The following is a 17053-nucleotide window of genomic DNA, read 5'->3' as shown; positions in this document are numbered from 1 at the left end:
ATGCTGTATTGTTGAGGCAGAATAGGCTCCTTTACAGGGTATACAAATTTGCTTTCTTAATCATTTTTTGTAGATCCCTTAGGTACGGTCTGCAAATTGAAACTAGTGCTTGAGTGTTCTGTTTTTATTCCTACATCGTTGGCCATTAAAGTTTTAATGAGTGAATATTTTTTACTTGCAGATATCATTGACAAAGAAAAATTCAACGTGGAATTGATAGTTCAGTGCATCAGGATATCTAAAATGCCCCAGACACACCACCATGCACTGCTTCTCCTTGGCGCTGTTGCTGTCATGTTTCCTGTAAGTAGTACCTGAAATTCATGTGTCGGCTCTTGCCTTCAGGTTCCAAATACTGGGCAGAGTGAAGAGCATACAGAGCTGTTCTATGGGGAAAAACTTTCTGAAAGGCACAAGAGACAAAATTTACAGCTTCCCTGCTCTTTTAGGGCTTTCTATTCCATTTTGCTGGAAAACAAACCTCTGCTTCGATCCTTTGGTCACTAGTCATTTGTGACTCTCAATGAAGCCCATTAGAAATGCAAGAAGCTTTCTGACAACAGCCCTGCCTCACCTTCCGGCTGTGGTCAAAGTTGTGGTGCACTCTTTCTTCTTTCCCCTGCTTTTTTATATACAGAGAGAAAACATCTAGTCTCATAGCACATGGATTCTTACAAGTTCCTATCTTGTACAACACTGAGAAATGTAGTTGCAGTTGATGATAAAACCAGGTTTCTCTGATTTTAATTGAGAAACAGGTTGTTTCTTCTGTGGATGGAAATGGGACTGTATACTCACTCTTCTAAGTAAGATTCCTTTGCTTTGAAACTGTAAAAGCAGCAAAATATATCTAGATGTATCAAACTCAGTTTGCAGCTTTATTTTTACTTTCTCCATACATCTGGAAATATAACGTTTTTCCCAAAAGGCAAAACCGGAATGTTTTTGACAAACTTGTGGAGGGTTTGGTTTTTTTATTGTTGGGGTTATTTTTCTTTGTCACCATCTTAGTGCCATCACCTGCTATAGGACTGAGCTTTTATTCCACGCTAATGTTGGCTCTTACAAGATTTTCAAGGTCAGAATACAAGGAAATATTTTGTGTGAGTCTCCTTTCTGTTAAATCTAAAACACTCCTTTAGTAAAACTGAATGAGAAATGTACCCGAAACTTCTGGTTCTAAGTTCTGGCAAAATCTAGGAAACTAACTCTTGAGCTAGGTAAGACATCTAAACCAACTCTCTTAAAATCAATTACAGTGATTACAATCTCACCCAAAAAAAGCAAAAAAGTAAAATGGGCATGATGTTTTACAAATATAAGAAGGTTGGGTGGGAAATGTACCGAAAAATCACTGGAATCTGTGTGCCACAGTCATATTTGTGCTTCTGAAAATCTCCCCGTAGCTGACTTGACTTGTCATTCTACCATGGCACTGAGTTGAAGAGTAACAGAATAAGCTCTCAATTTCCACTCTTTAGTTACTTGCTTAGAAGTGTATCTTGGTTTCTGTAACAATCACAGAGTAAGTAGTTTAAAGGGACACTATACATCTAAAATTAGTTAGTGGAGATTTTGGAAGATACTAGTGATTCTCATTTTCTTTTATAGGAATCTAGAGGTATTTGTGGGAAGGAGAAATGCCTTAAGGTATAATACATAGAGCAACACAGTTCAAAAAGCAAACTAATCTCATCTGTCTTCTTTTCCAGGATAAAGTTCTCCACAACATTATGCCCATCTTTACATTCATGGGAGCAAATGTCTTGCGTCTGGATGATACTTACACATTCCAAGTAATTAATAAGACAGTGCAAATGGTCATTCCTGCTCTTATACAGGTAAATTTCTCTACTTAATGAAAAGGAATAGGAAAAAAGTGAACAATAATATTATTAATTAAGCAGAGCAAATGGTTTAGAATATCAGTGGTAGAATGAGTTGTAGCCTGTTCCAGGGTTATTTTTAGATAGATATTATATGTAAGAACTATATTAACAGACTACTCCTCACCTGACAACTCTGAGTTCATCACACTACTGGTTCTTTTTAATCATATGAGCTCCTGCACTTTATAAATGGTTTAGCCAAAACAATATACAACTGTACCTGAGGATGACCTGAAACATACTTAAACTATTTCATCATTAAAATAGCAGGGAAGTTCAGTAGAGGAACCAGGGGAAATAAGAAGGTTATTAATCCTATAATAATATGTCATGGTCATATCAATAGTAGTCATGGTCTGAAGGAAGTGTGAAGGTAAAATATTTGACAAATGCTTTTATTTTTCCAGCTGGTGTTTGTGTGAGGTTTCTTGTTTTTGTCTGGACATCTTAGGTAAACGATTATAAACCAAACCAAAAATGCATCATTGTTTTTCAAAGGGGACATTTTTTCTTCAGTCAGATTTCACTTGCATGTGATAAATCTTTATTCTAGAGTCATTCGTGGATTTAAACATTAAAAATGCCATATAAATTTCTTATATAGAAATGAATTGGAAAGAAAAAATTGTTCTTCTGACAATGGGCTGGGCATTTCCTGGTGTATTTTTTAAGGATGGGTATATACATTTTGCATCCTCTTGCAGATCTCTGTTAGAGAAATCAAGTTGCCGTCTCTTTTTTTTTTTATATAGTTTATTTTTTTATTTATAAACTTTCATAGCAGCCATCACAAGTTTCTGCGATGAATTGTTTATGGCACAAACAATTGTTACATGTGGGGAGAGCCTAATGTAGCCTACTTGTATTGGTTTTGCTAGGCCTTTGAATCCAAGACCCTAATTATCAGGCTTGTAGGCAAAGTTTTCAGAAGGATGTGGCATTGCTTTCCCTTGGAAACACCTGCTTGTTTCAGTTCATGCCAAGTAACTTTTTTTTTTTCCTTTTTTTGATTATTTTTATTTGAAGCATCTTCCTTAAACACTGAAAAGGAAGAGTGTGATTGAAAATTCTTTATTTTGGACCACTCATATTTTCCTTTTGGTAATGCTGTTACGACGCATGTAGTATTTTCTCTCATTTTCTGAATTTACAAGAAATACCTAGTACCTGTCTGCAATCATGTGTTTGAGCTGCTGTACCTCTTTGTCGGTAGGCTGAGGACAGTGATTTGTCAGAGTCCTCCGGAAGCGTGGAGGAGGTGGTGATAAAGATCATCCGCGTGTTTGTGGATGCCTTGCCCCACGTGCCGGAGCACCGGCGCCTGCCCATCCTGACCCAGCTGATCACCACAGTGGGAGGAGACAAGTTCCTCTGGGTTCTGCTGGTGCTGCTGTTCGAGCAGTATGTGACCAAAACCGTGGCTGCGACGTCAAGCACAGACAAGGTGGGAAGATAAGCGGGGTCAATGTTTTCCTCAAGAGAGTGGTCTCCTCCTTTCTTTCATGGTGCCTTTAAGAAGGTGCAAGATAAGCCTCATGGTGGTGAGCTCTGACCTGACGGTGATGTCGACTACGATTTGTATTGCAGATACAAAAGCGTTTTGTCCCAGGGCCTGAACAATAAATCAGATCATACTGTACGGCAATCCTTGACCTGAAGATGTGATAATATAATCTAAACTTTATGCTTCAATATTTTTAAAATTGGGGTTTTTTTCTTTAACTGTATTTGTGAAATGTGATAACTGGTCTTTCTGTACAGACCAAGATAAATCATATTATGTTTTTGTGTAGGCAGGCCCTCGGTTTAGGTGAAAGCATAGTTTATGGAACTTTGCAGGGCTTTAAACTAGATTTGAAGGGGGATGGGGTTGTAGCTGGGCTTGCATCAGTGGGGCAGCATGCTGGAATCCATAAAGACCGGGAGGCCCCCCAGGCCCCTAGGGTGAAATCGGTGTACTCGGCTCGCTCCCTGAAATGCCTGTACACCAATGCGCGCAGCATGGGGAATAAGCAGGAGGAGTTAGAAACCTGCGTTCGGTCAGGAGATTATGATCTGGTGGCAATTACAGAGACATGGTGGGACAGCTCACATGACTGGAATGTGGTCATGGATGGCTATGCCCTTTTCAGGAAAGACAGGCCAGCCAAGCGTGGTGGTGGAGTTGCTCTTTATGTGAGAGAGCAACTGCAATGTATAGAGTACTGTCCAGGTGCGGTTGAGGAGCGAGTTGAGAGTCTGTGGGTGAGAATTAAGGGGCAGCTGGCAGGGGTGACACTGTTGTGGGAGTCTATTACAGGCCACCAGATCAGGGTGAGGAAGTTGATGAGGCCTTCTACGGGCAGCTGAGCGTGGCCTCACAGTCACAGGCTCTGGTTGTTATGGGGGATTTTAACTACCCTGATGTTTGCTGGAAGGACTACTCAGCCAGCCAGCCTCAGTCTAGGAGGTTCCTCCGGTGCATTGACAATAACTTTCTGATGCAAATGGTGGAGGAGCCGACTAGAAGAGGTGCGCTGCTGGATCTCGTCCTCGCTAACAAGGAGGGTCTGGTCGAAGCAGTAAAGGTGGGGGGCTGCCTTGGTTGCAGTGACCATGAGATGGTGGAGTTCAGAATCTCCTGTGGTGGGAGCAGAATACCGAGCAGAATTGCAACCCTGGACTTCAGCAGGGCCGACTTTGGCCTTTTCAAACAGTTGCTGGAGGAAATCCCGTGGGCAAGGCTGCTTGAAGGTAAAGGCGCCCAAGATAGTTGGTTAACATTCAGGGACTGCTTCTACCAAGCTCAAGATCAGTGCATCCCGACGCGCAGGAAGTCAAGGAAGGGAGCCAGGAGACCTGCGTGGTTAAACAGGGAACTGCTGGGCAAACTCAAGTGGAAGAGGAGGGTTTACAAATCATGGAAGGAGGGGCTGGCCACTTGGGAAGAATATAAGGCTGTTGTCAGAGGATGTAGGGAGGCAACTAGGAAAGCTAAGGCCTCCTTAGAGTTAAACCTGGCGAGAGGGGTCAAGGACAACAGGAAGAGGTTCTTCAAATACATGGCAGATAAAACTAACACCAGAGGCAATGTAGGCCCACTGATGAACGGGGTGGGTGCCCTGGTGACAGAAGATACAGAGAAGGCAGAATTACTGAATGCCTTCTTTGTCTCTGTCTACTCTGCCGGAGGCTGTCCTGAGGAGCCCCGTACCCCTGAGGCCCCAGAGGAAGGCAGGGCAATGGAGGAGTCTGCCTCAGTTGATGAGGACTGGGTTAGGGAGCAATTAAGCAATCTGGACATCCATAAATCCATGGGTCCAGATGGGATGCACCCGCGGGTGCTGAGGGAGCTGGCTGAAGTCATTGCTGGACCGCTCTCCATCATCTTTGCCAAGTCTTGGGAAACGGGAGAGGTGCCTGAGGACTGGAGGAAAGCAAATGTCACTCCGGTCTTCAAAAAGGGCAAGAAGGAGGACCCGGGCAACTATAGACCGGTCAGCCTCACCTCCATCCCTGGGAAAGTGATGGAACACCTTATCCTTGGTGCCATCTTAAGACATATCAAGGATAAGAGGGTCATCAGGGACAGTCAACATGGCTTCACCAAGGGGAAGTCGTGTTTGACCAACCTCATAGCCTTTTATGAAGACGTAACAAGGTGGATTGACGATGGCAGAGCAGTGGATGTGGTCTACCTTGACTTCAGTAAAGCATTTGACACCGTCTCCCACAGCATCCTCACGGCAAAACTGAGAAAGTGTGGACTGGATGATCGGGTAGTGAGGTGGACTGCAAACTGGCTGAAGGAGAGAAGCCAGAGAGTTGTGATCAATGGGGCGGAGTCTGGTTGGAGGCCTGTATCTAGTGGAGTGCCTCAAGGGTCAGTTCTGGGACCAATACTGTTCAATATATTCATCAATGACTTGGATGAGGGAATTGAGTGTACTATCAGCAAGTTTGCTGATGACACCAAGCTGGGAGGAGTGGCTGACACGCCAGAAGGCTGTGCTGCCATCCAGCGAGATCTGGACAGGCTAGAGAGTTGGGCGGGGAAAAATTTAATGAAATATAACAAGGGGAAATGTAGAGTCTTGCATCTGGGCAGGAACAACCCCAGGTTCCAGTACAGGTTGGGGAATGACCTATTAGAGAGCAGTGTAGGGGAAAGAGACCTGGGGGTCCTGGTGGACAGCAGGATGACCATGAGCCAGCACTGTGCCCTTGTGGCCAAGAAGGCCAATGGCATCCTGGGGTGTATTAGAAGGGGGGTGGTTAGTAGGTCCAGAGAGGTTCTCCTTCCCCTCTACTCTGCCCTGGTGAGACCTCATCTGGAATATTGTGTCCAGTTCTGGGCCCCTCAGTTCAAGAAGGACAGGGAACTGCTGGAGAGAGTCCAGCGCAGGGCCACAAAGATGATTAAGGGAGTGGAGCATCTCCCTTATGAGGAAAGGCTGAGGGAGCTGGGTCTCTTTAGCTTGGAGAAGAGGAGACTGAGGGGTGACCTCATCAATGTTTATAAATATATAAAGGGTGGGTGTCACGAGGATGGAGCTAGGCTCTTCTCGGTGACAACCAACAGTAAGACAAGGGGTAATGGGTTCAAGCTGGAACACAAGAGGTTCCACTTAAATGTGAGAAGAAACTTCTTCTCAGTGAGGGTGACAGAACACTGGAACAGGCTGCCCAGGGCGGTTGTGGAGCCTCCTTCTCTGGAGACATTCAAAACCCGCCTGGACGCCTTCCTGTGTAACCTCACCTAAGTTTTCCTGCTCTGGCAGGGGGATTGGACTAGATGATCTTTCGAGGTCCCTTCCAATCCCTAACATTCTGTGATTCTGTGATTCTGTGATTATGGGGAAAACTAAAAGAATTATTAAAGGAACATTGGTGAGAAGATACAGTCTTTGCTATAGCAACTTGATCTCTTTCTGCGCCCTCTGGAACTATGTTCTCTCCAAGAAGTTGCTGCTGTTACCCTTGGTGTTAATCCTGGCAGTATCCAATTCACCATGGCAGTTTTAGAAACTCACTGAGGAGCTTTTGAGTCTTTTTATCATTACTAGTGATATTTTTTTTTAAATTCTTGAAATATTTGTTTTTCTTTCTAAACCATAAACAGGATGCTGTTCTGGAAGCAGACACTGAATTTTGGATTTCCATCTCTTGCGAATTTAATGTACGTTCTCAGTTCCAGAGCATGATGAAAATAATCCAGTACTTGACAGAGCTGCCAGAGAACAAAGAAGGTAACCACAAAGCAGAGCCAGCAAACACATGTAAACCTTCTTATTACTCCTCTAGACAGAAGACTAAGGCATACAGAACTACTCTAGTAACAACTTATTTTTTAAAAAATAATTTATTTCGTAAAATGGCTAAGATACCTGATTACTTTTTTTTTCATCCTTTTAATTATAGCTTAATTTGAGCACTTAAGCAGAATTGTTTTGTCAATGTTTTCAACAGATGATTCTGGGCCAAAAATGTCAAGAACACACAAGACAAAGCTAAAAAATCAGGATGGACAGCTCTTTAATGTGGAGTCTCATTCAGACAAACAACTTCGACATTTCAAATTCTTGTCAGTCTCCTTCATGTCACAACTTTTATCCTCTCAGAGTTTTGTGAAAAAGGTAATAATGGCAGATTGCTTTTAAACTGATCACATTAAGTAATTGTGCTGTACTGCAATAGACGAAGTCTAATTTGCTTTTCAGTATGGCTTTATGTTCAAAGGGGATGAAAGAGTACACTCTCCAGCGTGTCTTGCTGACACTTTTATTGACACAGTTTCAAAACCTCTCAGTAGTGTTAATTATTTTTTAATAAAGCTTTTCCAGATAGACTCAAGTTTGACGAATACGTAACAAAGTGAAATTTTGGTCCCAGTGGATTTCCACAGGCTTTTTGGAGTCTGAGATTTCACATGTGGTCTGTGTAAGTGCAAGTTTAGGGTGGGTTTCGTACTATTAACTCTAGAAAGACAAAACAAATGGTACAAATCTTAGGCTGTGGCTCTAGCTGGAAGTAGTTCCCAGTGTTTCAACCGAACATCGTACACCAGCATGAAATGTATTTGCTACTGTGACCCAAGATGCTCAGATTTTCTTGTAGAACGATGGCTTAAGTGCAAATGCAAGGAGTTCCTTATTACCATGTTAGTGGAGATTTCATTCAGAACAAACTAATTTGCATATACTGGGATACCTTAATGTGGAGATGTAATTTTCACACCAAATGTTTTCATTCTTCCTTTTTAAACCAGATAGTTGAATGTGAAGAAACAGAAGAGCTGCAGAAGTTAGAACAGAGGTATGCTTTAAATCTGCTCCACTCCTATCGCTAGCTTTTACTGCAACCTGGAAATATTTTTTAAGCGTAGTCATATTATAACTTTTTTTTTCCCGAAGGACGCTTATAACATTGTTGGCAACAAGAAGAAGTATTTATCATGTGCAAGTTGTTTGGGTTTTGTTTGTTGTTTTTTTTGGTTTTTTTTTTTAATATGAGGTGGAGTTTTTTGTTTCTGAAAGATTACCCAGTATTCACTGTTCTGTATTTCTGATAGTGGTCAGTTACATACTTGGCCATAACTATTATGCTGTTGATGATGGAGTCTCTAAAAGAATTCCAGGTTTTTAGCAAAACATATCACTTCATTCATAGGAAAAAAAAATACTATTATTTACAGGTGCCCCTGTATTGGTGTAAGAAAATTACCAGTAATCACAGATCACAATCGTAGTCGTTGGGCTATAACAGCCAATGATGCAAAATTGAGGGTTTCTTTTGCAGAGGCTCAACTTCTATGTTTGTTCTAAGTGAAAAAGGGTATGGGATTTATTCTAAATGCTGTGTTCCTTAAATGCGCATTTTTAAACATCTATTTGTTCCCAGCTATTTTTTTGTTTTGAAGGAGAGTTCTTAAGTAGAACTACTGTTGCATGTAGATGCTAATCTGGGGGTACCAGGTAGACTTCCTTAATATGTATATGATTTTCCTTATTGCCATAGCTTTTTGTTAACATGTAGGGGTGATCTGGTAGTCTCTTCATCTGGTGTTCCATTTTCCTTTATTGTTGCTGGTTTGTGAAATTTTATGCTTTCCAGTAATAAAGTCGACTTCTTTAATGTCCTTGTTAGTTACTAAAAGATGCTTCCTTTCCGTCTAGGCTATTAGAAGAAGTTCTTCACTATATAAACACCGTGGCGTCTTCAGTGGAAGGAAATGTGGACAAGCCAACAGCCAAATTCTGGAGGGTTCTGCTTAACAAGTCCTATGATATGCTGGATAAAGTATGTCTCGTTAGCCCTCATGTTAGCAGTGGGACATTTCCAGTTTTGCTTATTAATATGATTATAACCTTTGCAGGATTTCTTGTGGGATTGGTACTAATCTTTATTGGACGGTCTGCAACCTGGTGCATCATTGTTTAAATTTATCTAACAAATTTAATAACTACAGCTAACAGATTAGACAGAACAACCAGAAAAAAAATCAGGAATGCCCATTTCCTCTAGTTAGTATTCTGCTAGCTGGAAGCAGTCATTTCACTTTCTGTCTGGTGGAGAAGAATGGCTTTTGGCAGCCTTTTTCACTGGTAACTCATAAAATTATTTAACTAAGTTTAATGGAACTGTTGTAAATTTCTATGTGGAATTTAAATGGAAAAAAAATCCTAATTTTTTTCTTTCTAATATTTTTTCTGATCAGGTGTGTATTTATAGAATTGGACTGGCTTTCTCGTTGCATGCTGTTGAGCATACATGTTTTTATGGCTTGGATTATTTTTTTTTTCCCCCATGAGGCATATTCCAGTTTTCATGATGTACATGCACAGGGAACTATCAGAAGTGTTTTAGGGTAAGGAGGGATCGCTCACCAATGTAGACAAAAGGAATTGCTGAGGAAAGCTCAGAGCTAGTGGATATTGGCTGGTTAGCAGCCAGTGAACATACTTCAAGTACGTAACTAGAACCTGCTTTGTTCTTTTGCTTGCCTCAGGTACGGTATTGGTAGCCTGTCCTCTCTTCTTTGATCCTGAAACCCATGTTGAGAAGTTGAAGACAAGTTTGTGTGTTGTATTTGGAGGCTACTATGTCACGGTGAATGGAAGAGCATTTATGGTGTTGTTTTGTTTGTGTTTCCTTGTAGGTCAATGCCTTATTGCCAACAGAAACGTTCATCCCTGTAATTAGGGGGCTAATGACAAATCAGCTCCCATCGGTGAGACGTAAGGCAATGGACCTTTTGAACAATAAAGTGCAGCAGCGCACAAAGTGGCAGAAGAGCCAGGTGAGGCGAAGTGCTTAAACTTGGTTCCTTTAGCAGAAGTACTGGAGAGGGACTGACGCAGAAGTGGTTTGCTGTATGTAAAGACATCAAGTACCAGTGCCAAGTCTGGCAGGCAGCTCTTGAGCAGTGAGACGTAGGCTGCCTGCCCATAGTTACCTTGCAGGTTCTGAGTTTCTAATTGTATGTCTAACATGCGTGTTCTCTTGTCCCCTTAGATCCTGCAGCTCTTAGAGCTCATTCCTGAGCTCATTGCTATTGTGCAGTGTAAAAGAAAGGAGGAAGAGGAGGAGCAAGCCATCAACAGGCAGACAGCTTTGTTCAGCCTCAAGCTGCTCTGCAAAGGTTTTGGCACAGAAAATCCGTTGCTGTTTGTACCTGTTCTGAAAACTGCCATTGATCTAATTTCTTCAGAGAAGGAGGAAAAGAATGTGATGGGAAGTGCTTTGCTGTGTATAGCTGAGGTCACCTATACACTGAAAGCCCAAGCAATACCTCAGCTTCCAAGGTACTGTTGGGTTCTTTTGAACAAACCCAACTGCAGCAGGAATTAGTTGTACTAAAATGATGACTGAAGGAGTGCTGCTGAAGGCCAAGCAGCAGTCTGCCCACGTGGGTGTTTTGTGTCGATAAGAATAAAGGTATTTGTAGTGCTCTTGAAGGTGCTTCCTGGTTGTAGAACTAAGAAGCTAGTGGGGAAATTGTAGGAGTTTTATATTCAGTAGAGTTCCTTATGGAGAGGCAGTCTTCATGGCTTTGGAAAAGTCAGCCCATACTCTGTATGGACAGATTGCATTTGAAAACAGGAGGACCAGTACAGTTGGAAACCCTGCATGTTACATTATTTTATTCTCCCTGTTCAAGAAGAATTCAAGCACATAACTTGTTGCTTTTTAGGCTGTTTTATCTCATTACAAATATAAATTCCTTATTGTCATTAAACTAAAGGTGGGGCTTCGAGCAACCTGATCTAGTGAAAGATGTCCCTGCTTACGGCAGGGGGGTTGGACTTGATGATTTTTAAAGATCCCTTCTGACGCAAACCAGTCTCTGATTCTAAACCTAGTATCCTTCATTAGCTTCAAAAGAATGAACCACAGCAGAAGACCCCAGAATACTGAGTTTTCTCAAAGACACGTTACAATTCATGTGAGAATTGTCCCTGCAGGCTTAACAGATATATCTGTGTGACTGGAAATGCGCCTCCAAATTTTCGGTGGTTTCACCTTCCTGTATTTATGGTTGTTTTTTCACAGGCTGATGCCGGCACTGTTGAAGACTTTAAAAAATAAGAAGGAGCTGGTCTCCAATGAGATTTACTTGCTGAGTGCCATCACTGCTCTGCTGAAGGTTGCAGAAACGTTACCACACTTCCTTAGTCCTTATCTTTTGGATTGCTTGCTGCAGGTGAGCCATTTGACTCCTACAGATACGTAAAGGGAGACAGGATCTGCCCAGTTACTAGAAGAAGCTACAGAAATGACTTTTTTCTCTCTGAAACTGGAGGAGAAGTGTCTGGCAAGTATGTGGAAGGTCGTAATGTATTATTCTCCTACTCATCTTTATTTGCAGATAGCTAAGATACAGAATGTGTCTCCTGCTTCTCCCTCTGATAGGCTGTAGTTTGCCTCTTTGGAAAGAGAAATGAATCCTGAAGGATTGTTCTGTAATATCCATGATCTGCTAAAATGTGTAACTAACAGCTCTAGCAGGGTAATTCTGACCCTCTGCCGGTGACATGCGCATTTTTTCAGTGTTTGTCTTCTGAAGAAAGTGAAGCTCTGCAGACATTCATCCTAACGTAAGGTGCTCCAAGTGGCGCAAACAGCAAAATTGCCATCTGACCCTTGCAACAACTACTGCAAAATATGTTCCTGAGTTGTTTTAAGTATGCCTAACTTTTTTTTTGATTTCCTGATAGGTTGTCCGCTTGGAAAAGATTGCGGTCAAGTTTGGTCCTTCTTCCCAGATAAGTTTACGTGTAACATCATTGAAAACTATCCTAGCTACAAGACTTGCTCCTCGAATACTCTTGCCTGCACTTACAAAGTGTTACAGTGAAGTGGCAAATACCCGGAAGGTAAGGATCTTTTTCCTTCTTGTAATTAAAAAGGAAAGAAAGGAGAAAAAAAAAAAAAAGAAACAAGCAGTGTGAAATTCAGTTCAGCTGTCCCAGCTGTGTCCCCTCTCAAGCTCTTGCCCACCACCAGCCCATTCACTGGGGCAGCAGGGTGAGAAACAAAGAAAGTGTTAACCCTGTGCAAACACTGTTCAGCAATAGCTAAAAGACCGGTGTGTTACCACTGTTGTTCTGGTCACAAATCTAAAACACCGCACGATATGAACTACTATGAAGAAAACTTAACTCCATCCCAGCCAAACCCAGCATAGTCGTCTTCTATCTCTGTTTGCTTTTTCTACTGCAATGGTGGTTCAGGAAAGTTAGATCTGGGAGAAATGTGCCAGCTTAATGTCTTTAGCATGTTAGTTGACAAATGCTGGAGAGATCATCCTATTCATAAAGGCCTTGATTTATCTGCTAGGAACTTGAGTCATCGTTTTCATCTAGGCTTTGCTCCCGTCTCACAGGTGTAAACCTTTCAGACTTAATCTCCAGGACTGGAAAGGGGAGACCAAGCTGTTTTCAGGAATCCTGCTAACTTAAACTCCCAAGAAGTACAGGAAGTAGTTTGTTTATTTTATCGACAGTATTTTAATGAGTAGATGTGTGAAATGCAAAAATCCAATTTCCTTGTTACGCTTCTGTTAGTGTCACAGTTGCCTCCGCATTGCTTTGCTTTTGTTTTGGCAGAACTGCCTGGGTCCCCTTATGAACATTTTGAAGGAGCACATTGTTGGTATGGAGAAGGAGCACCTGATCTCCCATCAGTCTGAGCTGACGGCATTTTTCATGAAAGCCCTGGACTTCCGTGCAGAGCATGCGCAGGTGCCTTGTTTAGGGGGATGAACAGAGGCAGCTCAACATCTACATGTTAATTCTGTTTGGTTTTAAAAAAAATATTAGTAGTTTCCATTGCATATGTGCTCTGAAATTCTGTGTGTCAAATATTCTGTTGTGGAATTGTTTTTGTGGTAGAAAACATTGTGCTTAGGGATTTAGTCTGAAACAGACAAAATTAAAATGTGCTTTGAAAGCTCAAATTCTTACATTTCTGACTTGGAGTTATGTTTTCTATTTCGCTAGGATGATTTGGAGGAAGTTGGTAAGACAGAGGCTTACGTTATTGATTGTCTAATAAGTATGGTTATGAAACTTTCTGAGGCTTCTTTCAGACCCCTCTTCTTCAAGGTAGGAAGTTTAAATAAAATTAATTTGCATCAGCTTATTTGGATTTTCCAGTGCACAGACACAGGAAAGAGCTAATCTGCCTTTCACTTTCAGCTCTTTGATTGGTCCAAAACAGAGTCTACCCTAAAAGACAGACTGCTGACATTCCACCGAATAGCAGATTGCATTGCAGACAAGCTCAAGGGGCTCTTCACCCTCTTTGCTGGTCATTTAGTGAAGCCATTTGCTGAGACGCTGAACCAGGTCAACGTTGCTAAAACTGGTAAGTTTTCAGTTACTAGCCACAGAGAGGCATTGTCAGGCTGACTCTAGTTGCTGAAAGAGATTAATTATAACTGCAGAAAGTTTAGCTTTGTAGGATTTACTTCACAGCACATACCTCTCATTTCTCTCTTTTTTCTCTCATAAATAAAGCGTCTTTCTTATTTTGATGGAACTAAAAGTAATTTTTCATCCGTTGGCTTTGAGCTGCCAGTACAAAGTTGAGACCACATGAAAATTTTCAGTGTCAGGCCCAGTGAGTTCCATGAGAAGGAAATTGTATGGAAAGAGTATGATTCATTTCCATTTGGCTTTTTTGGTGTTGGTTGGTTGGTGGTTTTTTTTTTACCCCCCTGTCATTCATTGACTTCTCTTATATGCTACCTGGTATATTCAGACTCCTCTGCTTTCTTGGCAAAAATAAAAAATAGGTATTACTTTTTGTATGGGAAACTGTTTGCCCATCCCATTTGTAGTGATCTGAAAAAATTCTCCATATCTGCAGGTCTGGCCAAGCACTTTTCCTATAGCCTGCGGCTGTTCTGTTTTATCCCCAGCTGCCTGTGAACAGCAGTGGCAGACCTGCTAGGGCATTAGCTAAGAGCCAGATAACATACTGCATCTACTTTCTTGTTCCAAGTGATGAGTATGTAATTGCTATGTAGCACATCCTTTAGCTATATTCATGAAGCAACAATGTTTCTGTCTTGTGGGGAAGTTTTGTATTTTCTTTTTTTTAATGATTTTTTTTTCTCCTTGATTGATGTGTAGATGAAGCTTTCTTTGACTCTGAGAACAGCGCAGAAAAAAGCTGCCTACTGTTGCAGTTCACCCTGGACTGTCTGCACAAGCTCTTCCTGTTTGACACCCAGAAGTTCCTGAGCAAGGAAAGAGCAGAAACCTTGATGATGCCTCTGGTTGATCAGGTATTGACAAACACAAAAAACCAATTCATAGCTGATTTTTTTTTTTCTCCATCTGAAAGATTTTTTTTTAATATCAGGCCTCTATCCTCTTCCTTAACAAAAAGGGGCTACAAACTTGTCTTTGAGCTACAGACAGTATTAACTGCTTTGCCTAAGGCTCTCAATTACTAGATTTTATCCTCTTTCTAAAAGTGTTCATTCCGTAAGGTTCATGCATGTTGCTGAGCTTTTGCAGACCAGTGTGCTCCCACCAATGCTCTTTGATGTAACTCGAGTACCTGAAAGCCAAAGCTAGAAGTGCTTTTGGCTGGTTTTATCTGAGCCTGGATCTGTTTGACAAGCTTTTTACTTCTACAGCTAGAAAATGTGCTTGGAGGAGATGAGAAGTTCCAGGAAAGAGTGACAGCACACCTGATACCCTGCATAGCTCAGTTTTCAGTAGCAATGGCAGATGATTCTCTTTGGAAACCACTGAACTACCAGATCCTGCTGAAAACAAGGCACACGTCTCCTAAGGTTGGGAGCTATATCCAAATTTCCACGGGCTTTCTTGGTTGCCTTAGAAAATGGGAATGGTGCTCCAAAAAACAGAATTGGGTAGCCAGGTCATTGCTAAAATACTAGCCTAAATTAAAATATCAATATTGTACTATGCTAGTCCCAAGTTCTAGAGAGATATTTGCAACATGGCCTTCTGCTTTTACTGCAAGCAGTCAATATTCCACATGTGGATGTCCTCCATACTGTGTGATTTGGGTTTTTTAAAGACTTGGTAGCTGTTGCAATACAAGCTAGCCTGTTTGTGTATGAAGAAAGGGGCACTTTGGAGGGGAAACTGGAAGACAGTTATTTATCAATCATCAGACCTCTTTATTGGGTAGAGTTTTGTCAAGATTCTCTTATTTGACAGGTTATAGGTGTTTTCATTGTACTAAGTCTTTCTGATGCAGTGGAACAGAGTAGCATTGGAACAGGAAGTTAAAGACCATTATATCAAATAACTTCCAGCAACAGACCTCTATCTTGCAACCAATTTTTCCTTTGACATCTTAATCCAGATGTTAAGATTTGAATTAGCTTAAAACTAGTTCCCTTCAGTAGGGAAAGCTAGTTTGAAAACTTACATGGAAGGAGGCGGGAGGGCGGGTAGGGAGAGGAAACAGGAAACTATACTGTAATATTTATTTCCTTACAGAGATTATTGTTTTGGTTTAGGTCCGATTTGCTGCTCTGCTTGCTTTGGTAGAAGTTGCACAAAAACTGAAGGAGAACTACCTGGTGCTGCTACCAGAATCTATTCCATTCTTAGCTGAGCTCATGGAAGGTAATGTTCTGAAGTGGTCTTAGTGCAGGCAGACAACTGGCCTATGACCAAAAAAGAACAAGGGCTACTTATTTCAAAGATTCAGACAGTATGACTGCTGTAATTGCATAAATCTTACGAATTGGTATACGGTAGCTTAAACTCTGCAGGATGCAAACCGAAATGGATTGTATCCAACACACTTCTAAAGTTCAGTTAAATTACAGTAGTTTCTTTAGCCTGTGCACACCTCCCCAGATCACTGTTACAGTATAAATAATTTGCCTAAGTCCTGAGTCAGTGCCAAAATATTTTTGAATAATTATCTCATACCTGGTATTTGAATTCAGTTCTAGCCTTGATGGCGATAGCTTTGCAATCACTATTCCACTTAATTCCAGCTTTATTTCTTTTTTCCAGATGAATGTGAAGAAGTTGAACAGCAGTGTCAGAAGACAATTCAAAAACTGGAAGTCATTTTGGGAGAACCACTCCAAAGCTACTTCTAGTTTTATCCCCTTTGTTTTCAAGTTTTCCCTGAATCATGTTAGCTTCACACATGCAAGTGTTACAGGCAAACTGTGTTCTAATTTTTATCAGAGTTAAGACCTTAACTTTTTAATAAAATCTTGTAAGAATCTGGCTTTTATCATTTCTGGATCATCTGGGGACTTTTCGTATGACTTTTCCTTAACTGCTCTTAACAGTGGGAAACTGGAACAAGCTATAAGCAAATTTTGAGAGCTGGGCACAAACAGTGTGACAACATGAGACTCACTGAATTCCACTGCGCTTGGGGTATGCAGTTACTATCCCTGTGGAGGGACAGTCACAGTACAATATAAGCATGGTACTCACTGGAGTACTCACATGCACTGCAATCCTGAGAAAATGCTTTTCTGTCATTTTTAGGGAAGTAAAAAGTAAACCCACTGAAGATACTGAAAAGGAAGTTATAAGAAGCCAGGATTCATATAGGAACTAAAGCTGGTTTGTAGTCTTTAAAGACTATTGATTAGCTTCTTATTCACCTGCAGATCTAGAATTAATTGCTTGCTATGTTATTTACCAAAAACCTCACCACCTGGT

General features: G+C 41.3%; 1 protein-coding gene across 2 annotated transcripts in view; it reads left to right on the top strand.

Moving 5' to 3' along the window:
- Window positions 1-16565, top strand: part of HEATR1 (HEAT repeat containing 1) — a 40107-nt gene extending 23542 nt beyond the window's left edge. For both annotated transcript variants that reach the window (XM_065630472.1, XM_065630473.1), the window contains 18 exons: window positions 182-303; window positions 1713-1841; window positions 3103-3333; window positions 6991-7117; window positions 7338-7504; window positions 8137-8183; window positions 9044-9167; window positions 10027-10167; window positions 10383-10672; window positions 11421-11571; window positions 12086-12244; window positions 12977-13111; window positions 13370-13474; window positions 13568-13736; window positions 14507-14661; window positions 15019-15177; window positions 15877-15985; window positions 16385-16565. In XM_065630472.1, coding sequence (XP_065486544.1) covers window positions 182-303; window positions 1713-1841; window positions 3103-3333; window positions 6991-7117; window positions 7338-7504; window positions 8137-8183; window positions 9044-9167; window positions 10027-10167; window positions 10383-10672; window positions 11421-11571; window positions 12086-12244; window positions 12977-13111; window positions 13370-13474; window positions 13568-13736; window positions 14507-14661; window positions 15019-15177; window positions 15877-15985; window positions 16385-16473 — 2609 coding nt within the window. In that variant the 3' untranslated portion in view covers window positions 16474-16565. The remainder of the gene's footprint in view (window positions 1-181; window positions 304-1712; window positions 1842-3102; window positions 3334-6990; window positions 7118-7337; window positions 7505-8136; window positions 8184-9043; window positions 9168-10026; window positions 10168-10382; window positions 10673-11420; window positions 11572-12085; window positions 12245-12976; window positions 13112-13369; window positions 13475-13567; window positions 13737-14506; window positions 14662-15018; window positions 15178-15876; window positions 15986-16384) is intronic.
- The last annotated feature ends 488 nt before the right edge of the window (window positions 16566-17053 follow it).

This window comes from Caloenas nicobarica, chromosome 3 (genome assembly GCF_036013445.1).
Source record: "Caloenas nicobarica isolate bCalNic1 chromosome 3, bCalNic1.hap1, whole genome shotgun sequence".
In the NCBI taxonomy this organism is placed as follows: Eukaryota; Metazoa; Chordata; class Aves; order Columbiformes; family Columbidae; genus Caloenas; species Caloenas nicobarica.
The sequence above is the reverse complement of the archived record's forward strand: the minus strand, read 5'-3'. Positions and strand labels throughout refer to the sequence as shown.